General features: G+C 41.0%; 2 protein-coding genes across 2 annotated transcripts in view; both read left to right on the top strand.

The window, feature by feature from the left end:
* The window catches only part of PDP1 (pyruvate dehydrogenase phosphatase catalytic subunit 1), a 669,997-nt gene that overhangs the window by 402,354 nt on the left and 241,284 nt on the right, over window positions 1-26,359 (top strand). The gene's annotated exons all lie outside the window — the stretch shown is intronic.
* Window positions 15,875-26,359, top strand: part of CIBAR1 (CBY1 interacting BAR domain containing 1) — a 38,049-nt gene continuing 27,564 nt past the window's right edge. Inside the window, 2 exon segments of the mRNA XM_084619257.1 lie at window positions 15,875-16,032; window positions 20,364-20,598. Of these exon segments, the coding sequence (XP_084475383.1) occupies window positions 15,944-16,032; window positions 20,364-20,598 (324 nt within the window). The 5' untranslated portion in view covers window positions 15,875-15,943.

Below are 26,359 nucleotides of genomic sequence, written 5' to 3'. Positions count from 1 at the left end.
AGTATAGAGTCCTCCTGGAAGTGTGCAGCGTAGAACGGCTCTGCAGCAGGGAGGTTCTACACATAACCTGTGGCAGGATCCCCACTCAGCTGCATAATGCCACCATGGCCACTAAACCCCTTCCGCTGTCCAGGGTACAGAATCACACACTCCACCACACCAGGTGTTAAGGTTCCTTCCCCACTCTGAACTCTAGAGTACAGATCTGGGGACCTGCATGAAAGACCCCCTAAGCTTATTCTTACCAGCTTAGGTTAAAAGCTGCCACCACCTTTTATATTTATGACACCAGGGTACTTCACTTGGAGAAGATATCAACATCCTCCCTAACTCCACAGCAAGAGGATGGATGCTTCTCGTGATATACAGTCCACAGGGGCGGAAACTTAAAATGCCTACATGCCAAAATGGAGCTGCAAGCTAGGGAGTGGAGTCGGCCTTAATGGCAATCAAAGGGGTAGTCCCCCTCTCAGAGGTCTCCCTCCCTTCCAAGGGGAAACTTAGTATTTTTAAGGAGAATGGGTCCAATACCTCATCTCCAAGCTTGTCTCACCCTGAACAGGAGATCTGTGGGGCTAATGTTGCCCTAGAGCTTTCTTAAAATCCACAGTCTCTATGCTGGAGGAGAGAAGTTCAGGATCTGAGGATGAGGGGGCAGCAAGTTCATGCGAACTGAAATTAATGTGAGTTTTGCTGGAATAAGAAATTCAGGATCAGATGAGTGAGCCTTCTGCTTAGCTCTTCTCTAAGGACAATCCCGCATAAGCTCCACTTTCAGAATCCCCATTCACTTGACAAGTGGGTAGAACATAATTTAGCTGACTTTTTGATAGTGTGCAGCTCTAGAAATCAAAGTGTAGCCTCACCTTCTCTTTACCAAATCTCTATGAAGAAGAATGATTACCTCCCCAGCCCTACATGCAAAACCCCTCCATAACTGTCTCAATGTATTACTGGTTTTTTGGAATGGCATGCCACCAGTAAGCCAATACCTAACTCTCTTTACCCAAAAAGAAAAGGAGTACTTGTGGCTCTGAAACCTATATTAGGACAGTGAACCATTGCTGACAGTGGTTTTTCAGCCACAGAACCCCCGATGCAGCACTGAAAACAGATTGAGATCTGAGACGTTTTCAACACACAACCAGTTTCCACACACAATGTGTGACTTGGGCACTAAAATATTTTTATTAACTACATAACAATACATGTCTCCTCAATTATTTGGAACCTTATTGTGAGTAGGAGTGTAGTCAAAGTGGATCTCCAGTACTATTGGGGGAGGGGCACTGCTCCAGATCAAGCAATGACCTTTCCATTACCCCTTCCTTCTAACATGCTCCACCTCTGATGAAAGTGTCACTGCCAGATGCTTTCTCTGCTTGTATGCCTAGAATGAAGCCAAATTCCCTATATAACACCTTCCAAGGCACTGAAGCAAAACAGACTAATTGGATCCTAGCTCCTGAGGATTCCACTGATGTATGCCAAATCTTGTAGTGGCATAGGGCTGTCCTAAAGCCTCCTGTATCACCCCTGCCCCCAGCCATCATCACGAGGGATGCAGCTAGAAGCAAGGGAGAAAGTTATGGCACGGAGCATCACACAAATAGCCATTTTTCAAAGAGTTTCGAGGTGGGTTTTTTGTGCTCAGAACTAGAGACCAAACTACTGATCTGTCAAAATGGTCTCAATCTGTCAAGTTTTATTCAGGATAGTGTATGGCACCCACTAAGTCTTTGACGGACCCACGCTGAGAATGTATTTATAAAAACTGTACATTTTCTTAATGTGCATGTGTAGATGTACAAACTGGAAGGATTACAGTGTGCACACACCAATAAAGAAAAAAATGTTAGGGTTTCTATGTAGCCACTTTATGCTTGCCTGGGTAATTTGAGGAAATGTGCTGACATCATTGGCCCCACTGAACACCCCATCATTGACATTTCTAGTCCAAATTTTTGTACTCCTGTGGCAGTAAAGATTTGATAACTCATGCTGCTTGCTACAAGCTCTCTCTGTGATAATATAATGTGTTTGTATTTTATGGGGATATTTACTGTGAAAACAGCAGAATAGTAAGCAGACAGTCTATCTAAAATGTTTGGTGTGGGCGCAGAGGAGCTGGAGCAAGAGCACCTTGGGGAGGAAACCAGCGGAGGGGACAGGGAGAAAACATGTGTCTGTAGAGAATTTGGACAATGAGAATGGGTGGCACGCAAGCCTTGGATTGGTTGTTTGAGAAAAATCCATATTTTACTAGCCCCTTTTGAAACTTAACATTCAGTGGATGATTTCCAAGCCAGAAAGAATCCAGCTCAATCTTTGAAAGCTATGTTGGTTCTGTACTGTAATTGTAGTAGAAGGTAGTAAAACTTATTCTTGTCTGTACATTAATTTGATATGATGCAATAAACACCAGGAACTTATTTGCTGAGTATGATGCTATGATTTCAAAATAGTCACTTTTCAGAAAAGAACCACTCTTAAGTATGGAAAGTTCTAAACATTTTAATTGTACCTGTAATAACTATTAAGTATAATTAAAATTGAAAGCCACACAACCATACTCAATTCTGCTGCAGGACTGTGGAACACTTCTGTGGCCTGAGCTGTAAAGTACCTTATGTCAGCCAAGTAATAGTGTAGTCAATAGTCTAAACTACAATACTGTGTATGGCAACATTTGTGCAAAGTTACACAAATCAGAAATGTACTATCATTCTTAGAAACAGGACCAACAAATAGATACAACAGCTACAACATTGCACCCCTCATCATTTTCACTAATATATAAAACTTATCAAAAATAAAACCAACAGCTTGGGACATAAGAAAAGTATACCTCTTCCTATGGACACCAAACTTTTTACAGTAGTTCCCTAGGTAATACACCTCAAAGATATCACAGCTAGTCAACATAACTTGACTTTTCTGGATGCCTTAGTGTGATTTTTTTCTGACACAAAAGTTACATAGACTATTCTATGTGGACTTTGTGAATTTTAGATGTAGACAACAAAAGCTTATTTTTTCTACACTGTTTTATTCACTACCTAATGAAAAGAAGATTTGAAACTGTGGGGCAAAGTTGTTCTTTTGCCTTATCTATATTAGGACAAAAAGAAAAGGAGTACTTGTGGCACATTAGAGACTAACCAATTTATTTGAGCATAAGCTTTCGTGAGCATAAGCATCCGATGAAGTGAGCTGTAGCTCACGAAAGCTTATGCTCAAATAAATTGGTTAGTCTCTAAGGTGCCACAAGTACTCCTTTTCTTTTTGTGAATACAGACTAACACGGCTGCTACTCTGAAACCTATATTAGGACAGTGAACCATTGCTGACAGTGGTTTTTCAGCCACAGAACCCCCGATGCAGCACTGAAAACAGATTGAGATCTGAGACGTTTTCAACGATATTTCAGAAAGTGTGATTGAAATGACTCCTTCTTTGCACCAGCCTAGCCATTGCATCCCAAGTGATATTCACCAGAGAAATGGGCAAATGCTGAGAGAAAGTATGATTGCTGTTCTAGCCTGCACTTGAGAACAAAGTGGTCCCCAGCATCCCCAGGATAGGGGAGGCATAAACCATCCTACTCCCATTGCTCATTATCCTGGGCTCAGGGATGAATTGTCCCCACAACTCCAATTGCACAGGGTTTAAAGGGTATTACAAAAACCTGTAAACATGACCCATGTAATCCTTCCGCCAACTGAAGTCAGCAGCAACAAGGGCTGGGTTCAATATCCAGGGGTCCCTCTTAATAATATAATACTGAACCGGCGTGAGACCCCACCCAGTAACCTGGGAACATTAAAAACCACCCATGGGTACGTCTCAGAGGCAATACTTCCCCACTCAGAACACTGAGTCTGTGTATAGCAAAGAAAAATTTTAATAAAAAGGGGAAAGGAACATAGCATTAATTTGGAAAAATGTCACAATCATGATTCAAACACATCTGACCATGAGCAAAACACCAACCAAAAATTGATCACTTTGGCAATACAGCTCTGTCTGCTCATACCTAAGCAAAGGGGTGTGTTCATGTAAATACAGTCTGGTCCTGAAGCCTTTTTCCCTCCCCAGCTCATCACGAGCTGTCAGGGGATGGATCATCCAAACGTTGCTTATATCTAAAATACCTTTTCAATACACAAAGATGTTATATATTGGAACATTCCAGAGCTGAATGATATAATGTGGGCAAGGGGAGAAGTCTAACACTCCAATTTTGAGCCCTGTATGGCTGAGATAACTTTAAAGGTATGACATTCAAGGCATGATTCTCAGTGACACTAAAGGCTCTTTATGATACTCTGGCTGCAGTTGGAAAAAACAGCCCCTTCAGAATGCCCCGTGTGCCTCCCCAACTGGCGTAATGATAGTATAAGAGGAATATACTGCTCCTAGACCCTAACATAAAGTCAAGATTGAGATTTGGTATAACTAGGATGCACTATGCTCTGTTTCCCAGGGCTCACGGGGCCTTGAGAAGCAAAGTATATAATAGAGCAGCCCTGAAGTTTCTCTAACATACACCAGGGACCAGGTTGTTCCCTACATAGCCCCAGAATATGCGGAGCACAAAGGTGGTTTTAAAGTCTGTCCCAAGCAAAGGAATAGAATGACTGAAGGTATGTACACACTGGAGCTGGAGGATGCAATTTCCAGCTTAAATAGACATACCCATGCTAGCTCTGATCAAGCGCTTATGCTAAAAATCAAAGCATACCTGCAGCAGTGCAAGCAGCAGGAGGGACTAGCTGCTTCAAGTACAATCATGCAGGCATGTGCTCAGGGAAGTTAGCCCATCCTGCACACATGCTCTCACTGCTGCATTTCTATTTTTAGCATGCTAGCTTGATCAGAGTTAGCATGGATATGCCTACTTGAGCTGGAAAGTATACCCTATAGCTCCAGTGTAAACATACCCTGAGAATCAAGACCTGTACCTATCGTGAAGCTGTTATTGGTCCAGGCATGAATCTTGCCTATTCTGGACCTCAAGCAGGTATAATTTTGAGAATAAATTCCACATTTGAGGAGGTAAGGAGAAAACATTTTCCTAACAGGTTGCTTAAAAAAAATTAATGAGTGCTATTTGAAGTTGCTTAGGGGATTAGAATGTTAGTCAGATGGATTAGTGAGCAGAGAGCAGAGCAGGTAGTCATGGCTTTATAGTTTACCACATCGCTCCACAGCTTTATCACATGCATATCACCACTGTGTGTCTGTGTGTGTGTGTGGTATAAGAGAGATTCTTGTCACTCTGGGCCATTTTATATTCTTAATTTTATATACATAGCATCCTCTCCTTACTTCTGCTCGCTGACATGGAGTCACCTTATTACAATCAAGGCAAACCTGCACTGTCCACTGAGATTACTGTAGATACCACTTATTGGCTCATTAGTGGATTGCTGATATTGAAGAGTTGTGTAATTCTTACAACTCGCACTTTAATTTCCATTAAAAATTAGTTCAAAGATACCAAGGTCACCCCTAAATCTGCATTCCCAGCACCACAAAACTTTGTAAACTTGCCCCTGAAAAGTTCACAGACTGAGTACATTTTTAAGAACAGTGGATATTCAGATGCTTTAGTGAAGAGGGCTATAGAAATACCTATATATAAATTAAATTTAATGTATTATAAGTAGATCTTTTGTTTCTCTTCTCTCTCCCTTTTGGTTGCATTAAACCCTATTTGTGAAGTTATCTGCATTTAGTTCCATTAGAGAGGGCACCCCCACTTCTCCTACTCTGGTCCTTAGTCACAATGTGTGGGCAGAAAGAAAAAGTCACTCACATTCGTTAAATGCCACAACAAAATAAAAAAAGAAAACTATTGACCTGATATTTAGATAAATACTAGTACAATTATGTCATGTACTCTTTTCTATAACTGAATTGTGTCCTCAAAATGTTAATAGGAAACATGATGTTTGTATCCATAGTTCATTTCACTCCTTTCAAACAACAAGGAAAAGATTGATAATAGGGGTCTAATTTATTTGATACGCAGCACTTATTCACTTAAAATATAAATGAGGGGGTGGGGGGAAGGAAGCAGTGGAGGCCTGATCCTGTTCCCATTGAAGAAAATGGGAAGATTCCCACTCACTACAATGGGAGCTGGATTGGATCATTGGGTTGCTAGCAATGCATTATCTGAATTTTGTATTTTCTCATGTTGCTGAAAAGCAGTCATTTGCTGCCCTCTAGAAGTAGATTACTGCATATACTCTACTTTTATACAACACTCTTGCCATTTTTAGCCAGCCATCTGAGTTTAAGTGAAAATACATATGACAATGCAAAACAATATGGAAATGTTCCTTGTTTTTAAGTATTCTGGATAAATAGTAAGAGTTATAATGCAATATATAAAACTTTTAAGTTAAAGAAACTAACTTGTGAAGTTCATCCACTGCTACTTTCCTTTGACTTCACCAGGTGTTAGATCGGGACCTAGAAGAGGAAGAAGCATATAGATGTGATAAAATGTGGATTATCCCACAATTTCAGGTTCACAGTATTTTGGTAACATATTCATGGTAATCTGGTAACCTACAGCAGATCATGTTACTTTGTGTCACTATTGGAATTATTGCACACAAATCTACTTCCATGAATCAGGTTACATAAATGGTTAATCTTGATATTGTGGTGTCAGTTCTTGTGGTACCTCCTTCATTATTTCTCCTGGGAACAATAAGCAATCTTTTTACCTTAGTTACACCTGTGTAAACCCAGTGACCACAGCAGGGTTGCAAGGTGTAATTAAAGGGAAAAATTTGACCCAGTGTGAAAAAATATGTTGCTACCTCTTTAAAATACATTTGCAGAAGTTAATTGGTTAGAAGGGTGAAGGGAGAAAGAGGACGAACAGGGGGTAATGGCAGTAAGAGATTACATAGAGGTGGGATTTAATTTTTGATTCTATTTGTTCCCTGTTGAGTTTATTCAAAAGCTCTTGCTGCAGTGACAAGTGTGACTGTCTAATTTCTAGTATCAGGGGATAGCCGTGTTAGTCTGTATCCACAAAAACAACAAGGAGTCTGGTAGCACCTTAAAGACTAACAGATTTATTTGGGCATAAGCTTTTGTGGGTGCATCTGAAGAAGTGGTGTTTTACCCACTAAAGCTTATGCCCAAATAAATCTGTTAGTCTTTAAGGTGCCACCAGACTCCTTGTTCTTTTTGTCTAATTTCTAGATTATTTGCTGGTATTTGATGCCATTTTACATCCCAAAGCCATGCATGTTCCCCTCATTGCAGAGAGGGTCCACAAAAACCCAAAATAAATTTTAAAAAATTACTCATAATTAAAACTGTACACTTCATTGCAAAGTCAAAAGTTAGACAACTTCCAAGAAAAATTTTGCTTAGGGACATTTTTTTGTGAAAGGGGCTTGTTTTTCAGTGAATATTAGCCTTTTCTTAGCACCAAGTGGTCTTTATTTTTTTAAACCACACACTTTTATTAAAAGAAAAGGAGTACTTGTGGCACCTTAGAGATTAACAAATTTATTTAAGCATAAGCTTTCATGAGCTACAGCTCACTCTCTAAGGTGCCACAAGTACTCCTTTTCTTTTTGCGGATACAGACTAACGCGGCTGCTACTCTGAACACTTTTATTCGCTACAGCTCCTGGGCATGTCATGCCACCTAGGTGCACTGTGACAACACAAAAAAGAAGAGGGCTTTGTTAGGCTCTGCTAAAATTAACAGGTGTTAACTCAGCATGCTCAGAACTAGAAGTGATTTTTCAATCCCATGTAACTTTTTGATGTTTTATTCACCTGCCCAAACCTGATTAGGGACCTACTCCCCAGTAAAGACTAATTGTATATCAGGTTTGGAGGGATTTTGTTCAGTTTTTAAGTGATTAATGAGAAAAAATAAAATGCTGGAAAAGTATCTGATTCTTGCCAACTTTCCAAAGACCCAAGAATGGCTACTGGGATTTTCTTCAAATTTAAAAACAATTCCCCATCATCTCTGGGCTAAAGTTAAAGGGAGATTTGGGTGTGAAAATGGGTGCTTAAAATAAAAGCCCTGATGTAATCTTAATTATCTTGCAATCATTAATATTATTAATACCACCTACCTCTAATATAGCACTTTTCAGCAGTAGATTTTAAAGCACTTTTACAGAGGTCAGTATCACTATTCTCATTTTAATGATGGGGAAACTGAAGCAGAGAGAGGAAGTCACTTGCCCAAGGTCACCCAGCAGTCCAATGATGGAGCCAGGACTAGAACCCAGGTCTTCTGAGCCCCACTCCAGTGTCCTAGCTTCCAAGTGGCAATGATATATAGATTTTTCCTAAGGGAAGTGTTTATTATCATGCTATCAACACAAATTGAAAAGTTGCAGCTGAAATTTTCAAGAATACAAACATTGTCCCAGTACCCAGCACGTGGCAAACTGCCAGTTGCTATTTATCTAAGCCTTTAGACCATGCTGATCTCTGTATTATCTGAGTTACTTGATCATGTAGTGAATAATAGATTTGGTAGCCAAATATTCCAAAAGAAACTAGTGATTTGGGATGCCTACATTTTTGTATGCCCAACCTGAATTTCAGGATGTGCTGGGGACCCACCTTCTGAAAAATCATGCCTCTTTAGGTTGTCTGAATTTGGGCAACAAAAATCTGAAGCATTCAAATTCAACAGCCACTTTGGAAAAATCTTGGCTCATATCCATTCATAAAACAATCACACAGGGTGGCCATGCTGAGAGTGCTATTGCAGCCTTAAATCCAAAGTTTTTTTTACTCCTGAGAACTCAAGAAAGCTATTGTGCCATTTGCAATTTTTTGGTCACCATACCTGGAACCTAGTATCAGAGAGGTAGCCGTGTTAGTCTGTATCCACAAAAACAACAAGGAGTCTGGTGGCACCTTAGAGACTAACAGATTTATTTGGGCAAATAAATCTGTTAGCCTTTAAGGTGCCACCAGACTCCTCATTCTATACCTGGAACGTGTTTTCTCCTACCCTCTCTAATACTAATCACAGTGTTAGTAGCAATGCTAATGTTCCATACCTTCCAGAGCCATTCTGTATAGTGCTTCCTTTGAAAAGTTGAATCAAAAATTCCAGTAATGCTTGCAAATACTGGTTCTGTAAATCAGTTACCCAGCTATTGACTAGTCACTCACTTTAAAAGCTTGATTGCAGGTGAGCATGGCATCAATTGCCAGTAAACAGGGGAGGCTCGTTCTCCTCATACATCAGTTTTATACAATTTTTTCTTCAATTGACTTCACTGGAATTACTGCCTGGTTTACATCAATGTAAGTGGCATAGGACCTGACCTTGGAGCAGAAGACCATCTGGAATGGCATGTGGACAGCTGATCTAGTGAAACTTTGATCCCCCGGATGGGGAGGAATATACAGTGACCTGGATGGAGGGCTGAGTCACAAAGAAGAAGCACTGTGAATCCCAGAGAGTAAGGGGTAGGAGGATGCAGTGCAAACAGTTGTTGGAAGGGAGGTGTCAGACCTGAAAGGACCTAATTCTCAGCCTCAAGGAGCCACAAGGAAGTGCCCCAATGGTGAGTGGACCCCATTACACCAGGGTCCTGACATCACCTCTATCCCTCCCTCCCTCGCAGTTACCTTAGTATGCCAGAGATCTGGATTTAGCTGGGCGTGCCCTGTGGAAGGCACTGACTTTTTCAGGGGCATGTACAAGGTGAGCTGGTTCCCAGGTCTGCTCCTTGGCCCCGTAGCCTTCCCAATCAATGGAGCTACCACAGCTTCCTTCATCATATCTGGGAATCTATAATCTGTGGACAAAATACTTTTTCTTGCCTTTGAATCTGAACTGGAGGTGGGGGCAGGGGTAGAGTTGTGTTTTGTTAGGGAAGGAATTGTCAGACAATGATTTCAGGAGGAAAGCATAAATACGGAATGCAGCTTCGGGGATCAGGGAAGCCAAAGCTTGAAGGTTCATGGATTGATTTTTCTGCAGATTTGGTAAGGACCCACATACTGGTGGTCTAGCTTGCAGATGGGTCAGCCTATCTTAAGGTGTGTGACCAATAGCTCCAGCTTCTGTCCCACAGCAAAAAAGTGGGACTTTGCTGTTGGTGGCAGTCAGCATGATGCTTGTGTTGCCTTGGCTACATCAAGATGTCACTTTAGCTCCCCTTGGATTTGTGGTATACCATGTCCACTGCTGCAGGAACAGTGGGTGCTGTGGGCAGTGGAGGATGAAAACAGGTGAAAATCATAGATAGCCAAAAAATGGGTTCATCTAGAGGTCCTCACTATTATATGCAAATTCCACACATGGAATCTGTCATCTTGGTGGAAATTTGTGAAGCACCCTAGTTACTGTTCTAGTACTTGGTTCATCCTTTCTGGTTGGCCATGTTCGTGGATGATAGGGAGTTCAGTAGATGTATGAAGACACTGTTCTAGTAAGTGCAACACCTCCTTCTGAACCATGACACAAACTGGGTTACCCTCTTTGAAGTGGTGTGGTCTGAGAGGATGTGGATGCAGAAATCATGGGAGATGAGGAAGCAGGTGGTGTCCTCAGGAGGGTGAGTTATGTGCAGGGGATAAAAAGTGCCATCTTTGTAAGATGGTCCATCACTGTCAAGATGGTACAGAAATCCTTGGATTTAGGGAGTTAGACAATGAGGCCTGTGGTGACCTGGGCTGAGGACCTTGCAGAGGTCTCAACATGTATTAGCATTCCAAAAGATTTAGTCTGAGGTCACTTCATATGGGTGCAGGTGTCACATGATCCGAAATAAGCCTGAACATCAGACCGTAGTTTTGGCCACAAGAATGATCAACATGTTTGGCTTTTACCTGACTGAAAGGGCTCACGCAAAGGACATCGTGGCATAGGCAAAAAGCTTCCAGACAAGGGTTTTCCTGGGGGGACAAGTATGCTCATAATGATGAAAGGAGTCAGTCTCTCTGTGTAGTTTCAGCTGAGGATTTGGTATCAGAGGTTAGGAACTTCTGGGCAAAACCCAGGTGTGGTGCCTGGCTGGGAATCCCAGGAACCCTGGTCTAGGAGCCAAAAGGCAGTTGGTTTGGCAGTACTCTGAGCTAAATATCACTATGTATCATTGCCAGGTGATACTTGGGTCATGCTTGGCCAGCCAGGGATTCCAAGTATCCTAGGAGAGTGTGGGGACTGGATTAAGCTGAACTGAAAGAATTCATGGTGTTTCTCAATTACTGCTTCCAGAGCTGGAGTTTCCTGATTCATAGGACCAGAGGTGGCCATCAACTGTCTCAACCAGATCGTACTTGGGCTACTGTGGCATCCATGAAATTATTCTCTTCCCCAGAGTCAAAGCCCACTGGAGGGAAAAAACCTGTCTGGAGCCCTAAAGTCAGAGTTGTAGCTGCAGCTATAGATGAAGGGATGATCTTGAGGAGGTGGGGAGGATGCCTGGAAGGACTTGCCGAGTGGGGTTTTCTATGTTATCCAAGCTCAACCCCCATTAGCAAGGCTAGGCAGGGGCATTTCCCCAAAGCCACTCAGTTCAGGGCCTGGTCTGGGTAAACAGAAGCCACATGGCCCATGCTGCCACAGTAAAAACCACAAATTATTTTGCCATCACAAATCCAAAGTCACAGAGCAAAACTCTTCCTTCTATACATCTTTAGTAACATCTGCATTCCTAACTATACACTGCAATATGTGCTTCATGATTGGCTTGGTTACTTTTCAGGAACCAATCCTTATGTAGCATACTCTGTCCATGTATAACCTGGTCTCTACATTCCAGGTTTATCTTGTCCATTGTCCCTACCAATTTGTTCCTGCTTATCTTAGCTAGACTGACTCCAGCTTGATGCTTATGTAAGCCTTCTGGAAAGTGGAGGCAAGCAACAAAGGGCTAGGTTCAATACCTAGGGGTTCCTCTTAACAATTCAAAACAGAACTGGTGCAAGCCCGCATTCAGTAATCTGGGAAAACTAAACCCCACCCTGGGCACTTCCAAGAGGCAATATATCCCTTCTCACAAGCACTGAGTCTGTGTATAACAAAAGAAAGCTTTTATTAGAAGGGAAAGGGAATCCAGCATTAATCTGACAAAACACCATGACCACATTCAAAACTATGTAACCATAAGTAAACACCCACCCGACAATATGTTGGGCAGTGTCCTTTGCCTCAATTTCCCATTTGAAGTGTGAAAGTCCAATGAACAAATGTCCCTTTGACATGCCATTCCCTTTTCCCTCCACTGCATCCTATTCACAGCTGGTTGGTTGTCTTTGATCAGCTAAGGCTCAGAATTCAGAGGGGGGCATTCATGTGGGTTCACCTGCCACCCCTGAAAAGGAGGGGGCGTCAAGCCATGACTCCGCTGCTGCTGTATAGCTCTGTGACTGCTTATGTCTGCTGCTGTTATCTCTGCTATTGTCTCTGCTGCCACAGCTGGGTGCTTGCTGCTGCTGTTTTCTCTGCCACTCACTGCCACTTCTGTAACGTGGTGTTCTGAAGTTCCATGGCTTAGCCCAGCTCTTAGTGATTTCATTGTGTAGCAGGGAACCTCACAGCTAATGCAGCATCTGCACTGTTTTCACCGCAACACTGTCCCCACACTAGGCCTAAGGGTTAGCTCTGAGACCAGCCCATCAGTGACTGAACTCTGGTAATCACTGACCAAAAACAAGGACTCTCCATTGAGCCATATTGGCTATGTCTTTCAACACTAAAGAGGGGAGGGCCAAATGGTGTCAAGGATTATTTAAGCAGACGCCACAGGTGGCCGGAGCAAACTGTAATGCCCAAGGGTCAGGCGGGTCAAAGGGCAGTCTAAATCAGTGGTCAGAGTTCACACAAAAGGTCCGATAGCCAGGAGATCCAATCCAAGGGGAATGTATAGCAAGGCCAAGTCAAACAGGGTCCAAGAACCAACCAGCAGAGAATGGCTTATTGCTCAAACAAGGCCAGAAAGGAAGCAGGAAGTTTATATATGGTCACCAGGTAATCAGGGTCAAGACTATTTGGCCAATCAGGAAGCAGGTCATGGAACCCTAGAAGCTGGCTTACCCAAATCTGTGAATTCCATGGCAATTCAATAATTTGGTATTGCATGACAGCTAAGACTGTTTCCCAATAACCCTGTGGGCCTGGGTTTGAGACCAGTGTCTTGATACCTATGCCATTAATTATGCTTATAGTTATAAAGATTTTCCTACTGTCTAACCTAAATTTCCTTTGCTGCAGAATAAGCTGATTACTTTTTACCCTACCATCGGCAGACATGGAGAACAACCGATCACAATCCTCTTTATGACAACCTTTTACATATTTGAAGACTGCTGTATTTCAAGTCCTAAACAAAATAACCAAGAGTAGTTTAAGTTTAGCAGTTTTCAGTATCCATAAAAAATGCCCAATCATGAGTTTACAAGATTTTCTAATCTAGTCAAAGGCACAGTTTTAAGATAAATAAAGTATGTACTGGATGCCACCAAGTGGTAGCTGTTATCACAAACCAATATCCTTGTTATTATCCCATTTTAAGCCAGCACTTCAACTGCAGGAAATATTGATTTAATGTTACAAAGTTAGTGTCCTGATACAGCAGTTTGTTGGGAACCTGATACTACTGCTGGGGAAAGAGATAAAATATTCCATTAGGGTTAAATTCTATTCCTACTTTCATGGCAAAACTTCCATAGGCAGCAGGTTTAAAACAAACAAAAGGAAGTATTTTTTCACACAGTGCAATCAATCTGTGGAACGCCTTGCCAGAGGATGTTGTGAAGGCCAAGACTATAACACGGTTCAAAAAAGAACTAGATAAGTTCATGGAGCATGGGTCCATCAATGGCTATTAGCCGAGATGGGCAGGGATGGTGTCCCTAACCTCTGTTTGCCAGAAGCTGGGAATGGGCGACAGGGGATGGATCACTTGATGATTACCTGCTCTGTTCATTCCCTCATTGGTCACTGTCAGAAGACAGGATACTGGGCTAGATGGACCTTTGTTCTGACCCAATATGGCCATTCTTATGTTCTTATTTTTTTCTAATGAGCTTGTTTTTAACTAAAACACCCTTGTGACACTCTGTACCTTAAAGTAGCACCCTGGAGCCCCCATATTCACTACTGTGAATTATATGTTTTTTTACAATGCATGCCTTGTGAGGTATCATTAGAAGAGTCTTGATCCGTTGAACATTAATATTCTGTTGGACTGTATGTACTATCATTGTACGTGAAGTTATGAAGTATTATTATATATGTATTATATAGCCTCTCTATTGTTGGTTCATGAGTGGCTGGGAGGTAATTCATGTAACTCAGTTGGCTGTGTCCTTACTTGTGGATGTCTGTGTAAGTACAGTACCTACCAGAGGCTTGTAGCTTGACATCAGCATCACAGTATGAGAGGCAGCCCAAGTTGGTGGGACAGAGGACTCAACAGTCCCACAGTCCACGTTGCATCCCAGGGACCCCATCACTACCCTGAACCTGGAACTGATAACTGCTACATTAACAGATAGTTGCTCCCAGAACCTGTCTCTTGATCTTGAGAAAAAAAAGACAGAAACAGAGCTGGTCAAGACCCCTGGTTCAAGCAAGGGAACTGTAGGATCCTCTTCTGAAAAAATGAACAAAAATAAAGGGAAGAGGGCTGGGGGGAGGGTTTAAAAACCAACATAGAAGTTGTTGAAGTTAGAATGGCAATAGCAGAGTTCACCTGGAATTAAATTTTTTATGCTCATTTTAAGAATGTCGGGCACCTACATACTACTGTGATTGATGTGCCTCAAATTTGATAGAAAGATGGAGAGGTTGCTAGCATAGCTACATCTGCAAACAGAAGAATAATAATAATAATAAACTTAAATAATGTAAGAGAGTATGTAAGAAAACTTCTGCAAATTTCAACAAAAATAATTCAACTTGAAATAGGAACAGTCTTATAAAGTTATAAAACATAAAAACAGTATGTGCTGGGTCAAAAGAGGTGGTCAGACCAACATATATGCATAACAGACCAATACTATATAAGACCTGATGATGCAAGCTAATCCTTGCAGATGGACCTCTGTGCCCATGTGGATCAGTTTGTAGTAACACACCTTCGCCTGTTCCATTAACTGAAATGAAGATGATTGTATGTTGCAGTGATGTCCTACATATATATCCAGTCTATGCTAACTACTGAAATGCTGCTACATTCCAGTCCAGAGGGGGTTGTACTTCAGTGGTGGCTGAAATGATTTCTGGATTACCAGATTCTGCCCTGGTTTGTGTGCTTGAAGCTTGCACACAAGAGGTTCCAGTCTGTGATGATGGGCAATTGTTTGCCATTGCTGAAAGACTGGTAGCATCCCTCAAGGATCATATCTCCCATGTTTCAGAGTAACAGCCGTGTTAGTCTGTATTTGCAAAAAGAAAAGGAGGACTTGTGGCACCTTAGAGACTAACCAATTTATGCTTATGCTCTAATAAATTGGTTAGTCTCTAAGGTGCCACATCTCCCATGTTGTTCAACATACAGTATATGGGTCTGATTCAAAAATCCTCGTCCAATCAGTCTTTGACTTCAACGGGCTTTGGGTAAGAGTGTATGTGAGGCCTCTTGAGGAGAAGATTTCTAAACTCAGGGTTAGACGATCATCAATAGACACCAGATCCATAGCTGTATATCTCTGGCCCAGGAATGCGGCAAAATGCTCTCTGTACTCTGGAGGAATACCGGATGGTAGTGCCAGCTGGATGTCAGAGCTACCTTGTCCTCAGCCCTAGTGTGGCTGGTGGGTAGAAGTTGGCATTATTAGGACACAGAATCGCCGGTTAGGACTTGCCGGGAGGCAACGAGTCTTGGCATCATTCAGTCAGACTCTAAGCCTGGGAAGGCGTTGGGGGAGGGCCAGGCTCAGCAGCCCGGGCCGTGGGCGGCGCTCGGTGTCCATGGGAACTGGGTGTCAGCGGAGCGTGCGCCGCGGCTCCCCTTCTCTCCCGGCCGCCACCATGATGCTAGGCCGCGGGCTGGACGCCAGGTAAGTGCGGTGCCCCCTGCTCCGGGTGCCTAGAATGGCGCTCCCCTCCCCTCCCCTCCCCTCCCCCGCCCGCGTCTGGCCGAGAGGTCTGGGCTGCTGGAGCGCGGAGCGGGAGGGGGGCAGACAAAGCCCTCGCTATCGGGGCGCGGGAGGGGGGCAGGGGGACGGCGTCCCGTTAGCGGGAGGAGAGGGGGCGGAAGCCCCTGCTAATGAGGTGGGAGCGGGGGCAGAGTCCCTCCCTGTTACTTGTGGCTAGGCTTGCGGGAGGGGGAAGGAGGGAGAGGTTGGCTCTTTGGCTTCCCCAGTCCTGATTTGTTACCCATCGGCCGCAGGCTTTTGAGACAGGGTGCCCTGAGGTTTGGGGGGGCTGGGTTTATTATCTTCATATTAGCTGTTTTATATTTGTCTAAAGTTGATGAGTCCAGGCTTTATGTTGTGTTTTAATTTAAGGGGGGGGGGAGAGGGGTTTTGCCAAAAATAGCTTTTAAAAATCTAAATACAATAGTTTGGGTAGGGCAACAGAGGATGTTCAAAGTGAAAATAAAGCCGGATCTATTCCAACAAAAAAGTATAGTAACCTGCACCCATACATGACCAGTCTCGTTCCGCTCATCCCATCTGTCTGCTTTAAGCCATTTCATACTGTGCCCATCACTATAAAGTCTAGGCAACAAAATGTATCTAGGGGTTTAGTATGCTGGGATAAAATGAAGACTAGTTGTTAATATAATCAAGCCTTGTGCTCTCAGTCCTTTTATTGCCTTTAAGTAGCATTTTAAAAAACAAACTAACCTTTTCACACCTTCCTTTAAGGAAATGTAATTCGTATCTGTCAGAATTGAATGCTGTTCACATGGGGAAACTGTAGGCACAAAGTTGCTGAATGTTTGGGCAGACCAGTTAAATTTCCTCTCATTATTTGAAGTGGGGAGGTGGTGGTTATATGTAAACAAGGTCACACAGTTCAATAGGAGAGGGGAGGGACCCCTCACTAGAGATTATCTTTCGATTAGTGTTAATTGTGGAAGAAAGATTGTATGATGGGCTTTTCAATGAGATTTTTTTATATTCTCACTCAGTTTGAGAAATATCCCTTATTTAGATGGTAGCAGACTTGAGAAAAGCATTGGAAGCTGGGAGACTATCCCCTGGTGTTTGTCTTTAAAAGAAAACAACCTCCCTACCTCAAATTGTGCCTGCTTACTTTGAGGTATCATAAACTGATCTTCCTCTGCAGTGGTATTTTCTTCCAAAAGACTTAGGATAACATACACACATTCATTTTGAGCATGTATTTTCACATCTCTGTCTTGTCAAGAAAATATAAACTGTGAGACAATACTCTGGTCTTGAAGTATTGAATTTCCTTTGATTTTTTTGGGTTTGGAAGGTTGGTGACAGTGGTCAAAATTAAAAGCCAGGATCATTTCAGGCTGTCAGAATTGCTACTCACACAAATGAAAGAGGTGTTAATTTTTTCCTCCACATAAGTGAGATGTGAGCAAATTCCAAGGCTAAGGATCTTGTCCTGTGTTGCTAATAACATAGGGCCTGATCTTTCATACCATACCATACCAAGCACAGTGTTTGAGCAGTTTTATTGGGGCCAATGGGACTTCTTACGTACTCTGCAATTGGTAGTTAACATTTGCAGAATTAGGTTATTGTTGTGGGCATCAAGCAATGGAATGAATCCATTGAGAATCATATGAACTTCAGCAGCAGTAGAATTATGTTGCCAGTAACACTGAAGTGCTACTATATGTAGGACCAGCAGAGCTGAGACCCTCAACTGAAGGCACTTATTAAACAGAGAGGAGGAGGAGACTGAAGTATCAAGCAAAATATTAATGCCAACTGATTAAGTCTTGACTTCAATTTATGGAATGGTTTACGAAGATTAATAAGTATAAAATATGCAGGTGTTTGGTTGGAAGTTGAAATTTAAGTCCCACTCAGAACCCATCATTAGCTTGAGTTTCTGAATTAATTAATAAAATTCTTATCAAATACATAGCTTTGTATTAGTATTAAAATTCATACTCATATAAAAAGCAAAATATAACCAATGAAAGTAATTTACATATATATTATTTTACCCTAACAGTTAATACATTCAGTCAAAGATGCTGATATGTGAAAATTTACCTTGCATTTTTTTGACAATCCACCCTGTTTCACAAGACCATACCTATGAACTCTAAGGAGGTTAGGTAGAGAAGGTACCTGCTTCAAGGACTTCCTAAGCTCTACTGGAGCATAGTATTTGAGTTCCATTGGGCAGACACATATTTCTGTAAATACTCCTCCTCCTGCCAACCCACCTAACCAAAAGGCTCACATAAAATTTTATGCACCAGAGTTTTACTCTGCAACATTTTATGTTGTTGGTATTGCATAATGAAAACTTTATTTGTTTGCTATTGTGATGGAAATAGCATTATAAATATTTCTTACAATTAGGTTTTTTATTTTTTGTTTTGTTTAAATAATTCATACTCTTTGTGCTAGATTTTATTTACCTCTTGTGAAAGTTAGAACCATTAAAACTGATCCTGCAATCGACATGAGCAGAGCCCTATACCTGCGCAGAACCCCATAAAAGTCAAGTTGTTTTCTGGTACTATGCCTGCCTCAGTGTCTCGCTGCTGATTTTTGTGGGGTTTATGTTCATATTTTCCTGTTTTAAAATACTTTTTCTCCTTTGTTGCTGTGTATTGTCAATTGAATGAAGTTAAAAAACAAGGGGAAACACTCTTTATTCTTTCAGTTATAGTAAATTAGGTATAACGTTTGTAAGTTTAAAAAAATTCAGACAAGTGAGGCAAGTTTTTTTTAAAAAATTTGATTATGTCCTTTAAGTCACTGAGACTTCTAAAATACTGAATGGTTTTACTTCAAACGATAATAAAAATGGATCTTTACGTAAGTGGTGCAAAGATCCATTTTGTTTGTATTTAGTATTTGTTGTTATGCCTAACAAATTTTTTAAGCTTGCACTTTGAAAAATTGAAATGAGCCTAACTATGAAGTTGGTATTGAGGACTTCAGGGGAAAAAAATGAGTTCCTGAATCTGATAGCCTTTGTTTACTTCTGTAGTTACAGAACTTTACTTTCAAAACCAATGCACACTGGCACTTTTGAGTACATTCCAAGGAAGGATCACTAGACTGTGAATCAGGAGAGATGTGAATCAGGCTTTTGTTCCCAGCTCTGTCACATTCTTGCTGTCTGTGAATTAGGATAAATCAATTCACCACTTTGTGCCCCAGTTTTTCCATCTGTAAAATGGGGATATGGATACGTGGATTCTTTGAAAAATGCTTTGAGAGCTACAGATGAAAAAGGTGTTTCCATCAATCTATTCAAGTTGCAGTGGGGGAGGTTTAGATTGGATACTAGGAAAAACTTTTTCACTAAGAGGGTGGTGAAACACTGGAATGCGTTACCTAGGGAGGTGGTAGAATCTCCTTCCTTAGAGGTTTTTAAGGTCAGGCTTGACAAAGCCCTGGCTGGGATGATTTAACTGGGAATTGGTCCTGCTTGGAGCAGGGGGTTGGACTAGATGACCTTCTGGGGTCCCTTCCAACCCTGATATTCTATGATTCTATGATTCTATAACTTGTTCTACTACCCAATGATAGATAGAGACATTCAGAGACTTGCATGTAAGTTCTAATAATGGTTTAACATTCACACATTAATGTATTGGGGACTTTTTATATTTTAAGAGATTGGGGTGGTTTTGTGGTTAGGGTCCTGGACTAGGACTCAGGAGGCCAGGGTTCAGTTCCTGGTTCTTCCACCGATTTCCTGTCAATCTTGGGCAACTAATTTAAGTGAGACCATTCATGTTTAAATTTAAGCTTGTGTGTAAGTGTCTGCAGTATTGGGGCTTTAATTTCTCTGGGACAGATTTTTAAATGTATGTAGGTGTCTAAAGATGCAGATACATTGCTACTGAGATTTCCAAAGCACCTAACTGCATAGGAGTTTTATGAAGATTTTCTCAAGTATGTGGATGTATCTGGTTTGGGTCTGCAGTTATGGCATTTTTACTTGTTAAAATTCAGTTTAGTGAGTCTTAGGCTGAAATATAAATTTCAGTTATTTATTATTATTTGTCTTTTTTAGATAAGCAAACACCACATCAGAATATTAAGTATAATTTTCCTCTAATAAATTTCCATTTTGCCCAGAAGTAAAATGACCAATTTGAAATATGTTGTTTATGGTATAGTGATGACAGTACTGTCAAACCTATTTAATCTGTATGTATTTTAATCATGTTGGGTTTTTTTCTTGTTTTTCATTTTTCCTTGGTCTCTAGGGACAATCAAACTAGACAAGTACGAGAGGCTGTTTCAAATGTGGAAAAACATTTTGGTGAATTGTGCCAAATATTTGCTGCATATGTACGTAAAACTGCTAGACTACGAGACAAAGCAGACCTTCTAGTAAATGAAATATATGCATATGCAGCTACAGAGACACCAAGCTTAAAACTTGGATTGAAAAATTTTGCAGATGAATTTTCCAAACTTCAAGATTATCGCCAAGCAGAGGTATAGAATTAAAGCTGTGCATGTTGTGCTTGCAAACTTATCTTTTTAATACGATTACCATAATGTATACCTTGCTTCTCTCTTGAGACTGAGGGAAACCACTTTTAAATGCATTAGTAACAAATGCGTTAGGAACAAAGCTAAATAAGCTCCACCAGCTTTCATAGTTTACCCTACTAATGAGCTTTCTGAAGACATAGGCCCCAATTGTGAAATGCCTTACGCACATACTTAACTCCATGCCTTGTGAATAGTCCCTCTGAGTAGCTTCTCACAGGTTTTGAAGAATGAGGGACAGATAACAGGTCTTCAGTGGAGATGAGAAGAGGCAATGGATTTTATTGGGCTATAGATTATGCTTAATAAATATTTGTTTTTTGGTTTTGTGACTCGGGCTGTCTTCTGGAATCTGGAATGATACTGTAAGTCATTTCTTCTGCAAAATCTATTAAATGTTGTTTGTGTTTCTTTTTTCAATGTTAAATTATTATGCTTTGTATTCCCAAAATTAGGCTCCTGAAAAGAATTAACTTTTCATGCGTGAATAGTCTCTTTGATTTCATAGATTCATAGATATTTAGGTCAGAAGGGACCATTATGATCATCTAGTCTGACCTCCTGCACAATGCAGGCCACAGAATTTCACCCACCACTCCTGCGAAAAACCTCTCACCTATGTCTGAGCTGTTGAAGTCCTCAAATCGTGGTTTAAAGACTTCAAGGAGCAGAGAATCCTCCAGCAAGTGACCCGTGCCCCATGCTACAGAGGAAGGCAAAAAACCTCTAGGGCCTCTTCCAATCTGCCCTGGAGGAAAATTCCTTCCCGACCCCAAATATGGCGATCAGCTGAACCCTGAGCATATGGGCAAGATTCACTAGCCAGATACTACAGAAAATTCTTTCTTCGGTAACTCAGATCCCACCCCATCTAATATCCCATCACAGGCCATTGGGCCTATTTACCATGAATATTTAATTACCAAAACCATGTTATCCCATCAGACATCTCCTCCATAAACTTATTGAGTTTAATCTTAAAGCCAGATAGATCTTTTGCCCCCACTGCTTCCCTTGGAAGGCTATTCCAAAACTTCACTCCTTTGAGGGTTAGAAACCTTTGTCTAATTTCAAGTCTAAACTTCCCGGTGGCCAGTTTATATCCATTTGTTCTTGTGTCCACATTGGTACTGAGCTTAAATAATTCCTCTCCCTCTCTGGTATTTATCCCTCTGATATATTTATAGAGAGCAATCATAACTCCCCTCAACCTTCTTTTAGTTAGGCTAAACAAGCCAAGCTCCTTGAGTCTCCTTTCATAAGACAAGTTTTCAATTTCTCGGATCATCCTTCTCTGTACCTGTTCCAGTTTGAATTCATCCTTCTTAAACATGGGAGACCAGAACTTCACACAGTATTCCAGGTGAGGTCTCACCAGTGCCTTGTATAACAGTACTAAAACCTCCTTATCGCTACTGGAAATACCTCACCTGATGCATCCCAAGACCACATTAGTTTTTTTCATGGCCATATCACATTGGCGGCTCATAGTCATCCTAAATCTGTTACTTTCTCAAAGGAGGAGATCAGGTTGGTTTGGCATGATCTGCCTTTTGTAAAACCATGTTGTATTTTGTCCCATTTACCATTGACTTCAATGTCCTTAACTACTTTCTCCTTCAGAATTTTTTCCAAGACCTTGCATACTACAGATGTTAAACTAACAGACCTATAGTTACCTGGATCACTTTTTTTCCCTTTCTTAAAAATAGGAACTATTTTTAACTATGTTAGCAATTCTCCAATCATACGGTACAACCCCTGAGTTTACAGACTCATTAAAAATTCTTGCTAATGGGCTTGCAATTTCATGTGCCAATTCCTTTAATATTCTTGGATGAAGATTATCTGGGCCCCCCGATTTAGTCCCATTAAGCTGTTTTGAGTTTTGCTTCTAACTTGACTCACATGAGTCATTCCAAACACATAATTTTTTTTGCAGGATTGGAGCCCTAAGAATAGTTTGACACTGTCCTGAAATAGGCCATTTAACCCAGATGAGTTTGGTTCATGATTTTAAGTTCACTCTAAACAAAGCTTATTCTGATGTTAAAAGGTAACATGCGAAAGAGAAAAAGTGGCCATTTACTTATTGAGATGGGGATGTTCTACATTCATTATAATATGTAAAAAGGCCTTGATGTGTTTTAAAGTTGTTGGTTTTTTGCTCATATTTTGAATTAGAATTTAGGTATTGTTCACTTTGTTATCAGTTATTATAGACAGCTGGAAAATGGGTGAGTTTATGACATCAAATGTATCAAGGCAGTGTTTCCCAAACTTGGGACACTGCTTGTTCAGGGAAAGCCCCGAGCGGGCCGGGCTGGTTTGTTTACCTGCCGCGTCCACAGGTTTGGCTGATCGCGGCTCCCACTGCGGCACCACTTACTGCAGCCCCCAGTGGCCTGGAGTGGCGAATTGCGGCCAGTGGGAACCGCGATCGGCCGAACCTGTGGACGCTTCAGGTAAACAAACCGGCCCGGCCTGCCAGGGGCTTTCCCTGAACAAGTGGCGTCCCAAGTTTTGGGAAATACTGTGTCAAGGAAAAGAGGTGTTGATCCTGAAGTGGGATCTGGAAGGGTCAACCGTGACACTAGCATGGAGCTCCGCTGAATTCAGAGAATCTCTACACATGTGCAAGAGTCCAGCCACATGAATCTAACTGCAGGATTGGAGCATAATTAGAATGCAATGGATTTTTATTGAGCTTGTTTAAAATTCTGTTTTAAGCTAACACCTATTGAACTAAAATTTTTGGGAGTTTATTAAGGATACCTCTACCCCTTCACTAGAGAGCTCAGAAAGCTCCTACTTCAAATTTGAGTCACCAAGGAGTACTCTAACTGAAAAGGGGAATGCAATCGTTGACCTTCTTGCTATTTTTATAAAGAAAAAAGGAAGTAGAAAAAAACTTTAAAAAACCCAAGAAAGCCTTTCAAGTCATCTGTACACATTAAGAAACAAAAGAAAAAATCATAAATCCCCTTTTTCCTTTTGAAGTTCACCTTTAAGAGGTTCAGCTCTTGTTACTAAGAAAGGGCAATTGAAAATAAAAGTGCTATATCTGGTCCTTTCACTATGTATTTAGGGCCAGATTTTTAAGAGTATTTAGGCATCTAGAGATGCAGATAGGTGCCTAGTGGAATTTTTGGAAGCACATAGATGCCTCACTCCCATTGATTTCAGTGAGTTAGGCATCTAGGCACTCTTGAGAATCTCATTGTTACAGTTCCCAAGGTAATTGCACTTCTGCCCCCTTCTTGATTTCTTTGAGGAAACCCACTCAGGTCTCTACCTGTCACTTTTCTCGGGGTGGGAAACCACGTTCCTCTCACTCCAGATCAGGGATTTAGGCTGTAATTCCTCCTGCAGTTCACTGTGGTCATCTTAATAAATTGGAGTCTAGTTCAGAACCTGTTGTGCTGTTCTCTTCCTGAGGTAATGACAGGATGGACCAGTGACCAGCCAGCTTGTTTAGAACAAAAGCTTTACGGAGAAACATACTGTAAAACAATAAATAGCGTATTGCATGTTTACCATGTAATACTTCTCTACGATACAGGACCCTGCTCAGTTTCAGGCCTTCAGACCCTTTCTGCAGGGTCTGTCTCTCTTGTGCACAGTGTCATATCAGTTCGTGCATGGAGAGAAAGTGACTCCTCTTCTATATTAGGCTGGTCACTTGATATAATACTTTGTTTGCTGGGCGTCTTGAACCCAGTCAAAACAAGTATAGCCAGTTTCCTCCAGATGGTGATATTTCTCCACTCCAGACATGTTTACCTGTCAAAGGTTTTGCATTAATTCCCCCCTCCCCCGCCCCCGCCTTTAGTTCCTGATAGTTCCTTCATTCAAGCTAGGCAACTTCCCCACAGTCACTAGTGCTTGTCTTGTTTCAGGAAAGAAATTAACCCCTTTGCGCCTGCTGAATAACCATAAAAAGGGAGAAGGGAAACTGTTTTTGTTTTTTGTTTTGTTTTTTTTAATATGCTCAACTATCAGTAGCCCTCCGACTTCTCCACATCCACTAGGCACATTTCTGCATCTTTAGGCACCTAGATACCTTTAAAAATGTGGCCCTTCAGTCAAGCCATTTTCCACCTTTCCAACAATTAATTGGGGTGGGGAGGGAAAAGATAGATTGAGAAAAAGGTAAAAAAGAGAACAGGGAATGGCTACATAAGTTCCATCTCTTGTTATCCATCTGTCTCTCTGTCTCCATTTCCCTTCTCCTCTTTGTGGGCATCAATTTATGCAGCAGCTTTCATATGCATTTTGTCAGAACTAACAAGTAAAATAGCTCATAAGGACTGCTGATTCCATTCATTTTTCCACAACAGCGCCAGGTACTTAAAAAGATTTTGAAGTTCTTTAATTCGTAAAAGTTCGGGGAATATTAGCTTAAGAGCCTTTTAATTTCCGCATGCTGTAGTCATCTAGTGTTGCAGATCTCCAGTTTCAAACCTGGTTTCTTTGATGAGTAAAAAAAGAGGAAGATTAGAAAAACATGCAGAGGATGCGAGGAAAATCAAAAGACAAAAAGCCAGCGAAGAAAAATAATGGGATTTAGCTCTGTAAAGATTAGGATAAACATTTATGGTTCTAAAAAGTCCAGTTCTTAATGCAATGCTTAAATCATGTCGAACTTTGGAACAATTGAGATTATTTATAGTACCCTTTACAGTCCTGTACCTTCTAAAGCAGTTTTTATTTGGATCTGAAGCTTTGTCCATTAATAATAATTAGGAAACAGGTCTTTCCCCAACATTTCTCTTCCTCTGTGGAATCTAACTTTAACTTGGCTGGCATTTTTTCTTTCATCACAAAATTATCTTTTTAAGATCCCTGGTTTTAAAATCGTTGGTCTGATTTTGTTTGTAATTGTAGAGCTTTACTGGACTTCATTGGAGTTGGAACTTTGTTTTATAAACTGTGTAGCAACAGAGGTCTTTTTATGTTACTTAACAAGTTAATGTGCCCCTATAAAAGAGATGCATATCTATATAAAAGAGAGCATAGTATGATGAAAGGCATAATTGTAAATGAGTGAATAAGGATGACAGTTCATTGATTGTCTGCCAGTGTCACACACTTTATTATTACAGGCACTAGTATGCTATGGGGTAAACGGTTGTTCAGTAAAAAGTCCTTGGCCTCAAAAGCTCACAGGTAGGCAAAACAAAAGGGGTGGTAGAAGCAGAGAGAGAGAGGATAACTTCCATTTGTTGTATGCAGTGATGTTGTAGCTGTTGATCCCAGGATATTAGAGAGACAATGTGGGTGAGGTAATATCTTTTATTGGGCCAACTTCTGTTTTAAGGTAACAATAAAACAGACACAATATTGTATGACATGCACAGTCATAGCTCCATTACCTGTCTAGCCATTTTCATCTCTTTTTCCATGTAGAAGGTATTAAAACAAAATCTCAAATGTAAATATCTGTGAATGCCTTAATATATGTGCATAATGTTTCTGATTTTTTGAGTACATGGTTTGCTGCTCCCATAGCTTTCAAAAATCTGGAGCTTTGCATCTCTTAAAGCATATTAATGAGCAAACAATTTAAAATCCATAATCTAACATTTAAAAACAAATACGTTTATTTTTAATCTCTTAAAAGCTGTAGAATTTAAGAGATTTAACATTGTCTATTTCCAGTAGTCAGTTCTTAGAATTCCCAGCCTAATTTGGTTTAGTGCCA

The sequence above is a fragment of the Lepidochelys olivacea genome (genome assembly GCF_965140295.1).
Source record: "Lepidochelys olivacea isolate rLepOli2 genome assembly, chromosome: 2".
NCBI classification, from domain to species: Eukaryota; Metazoa; Chordata; order Testudines; family Cheloniidae; genus Lepidochelys; species Lepidochelys olivacea.
The sequence above is the reverse complement of the archived record's forward strand: the minus strand, read 5'-3'. Positions and strand labels throughout refer to the sequence as shown.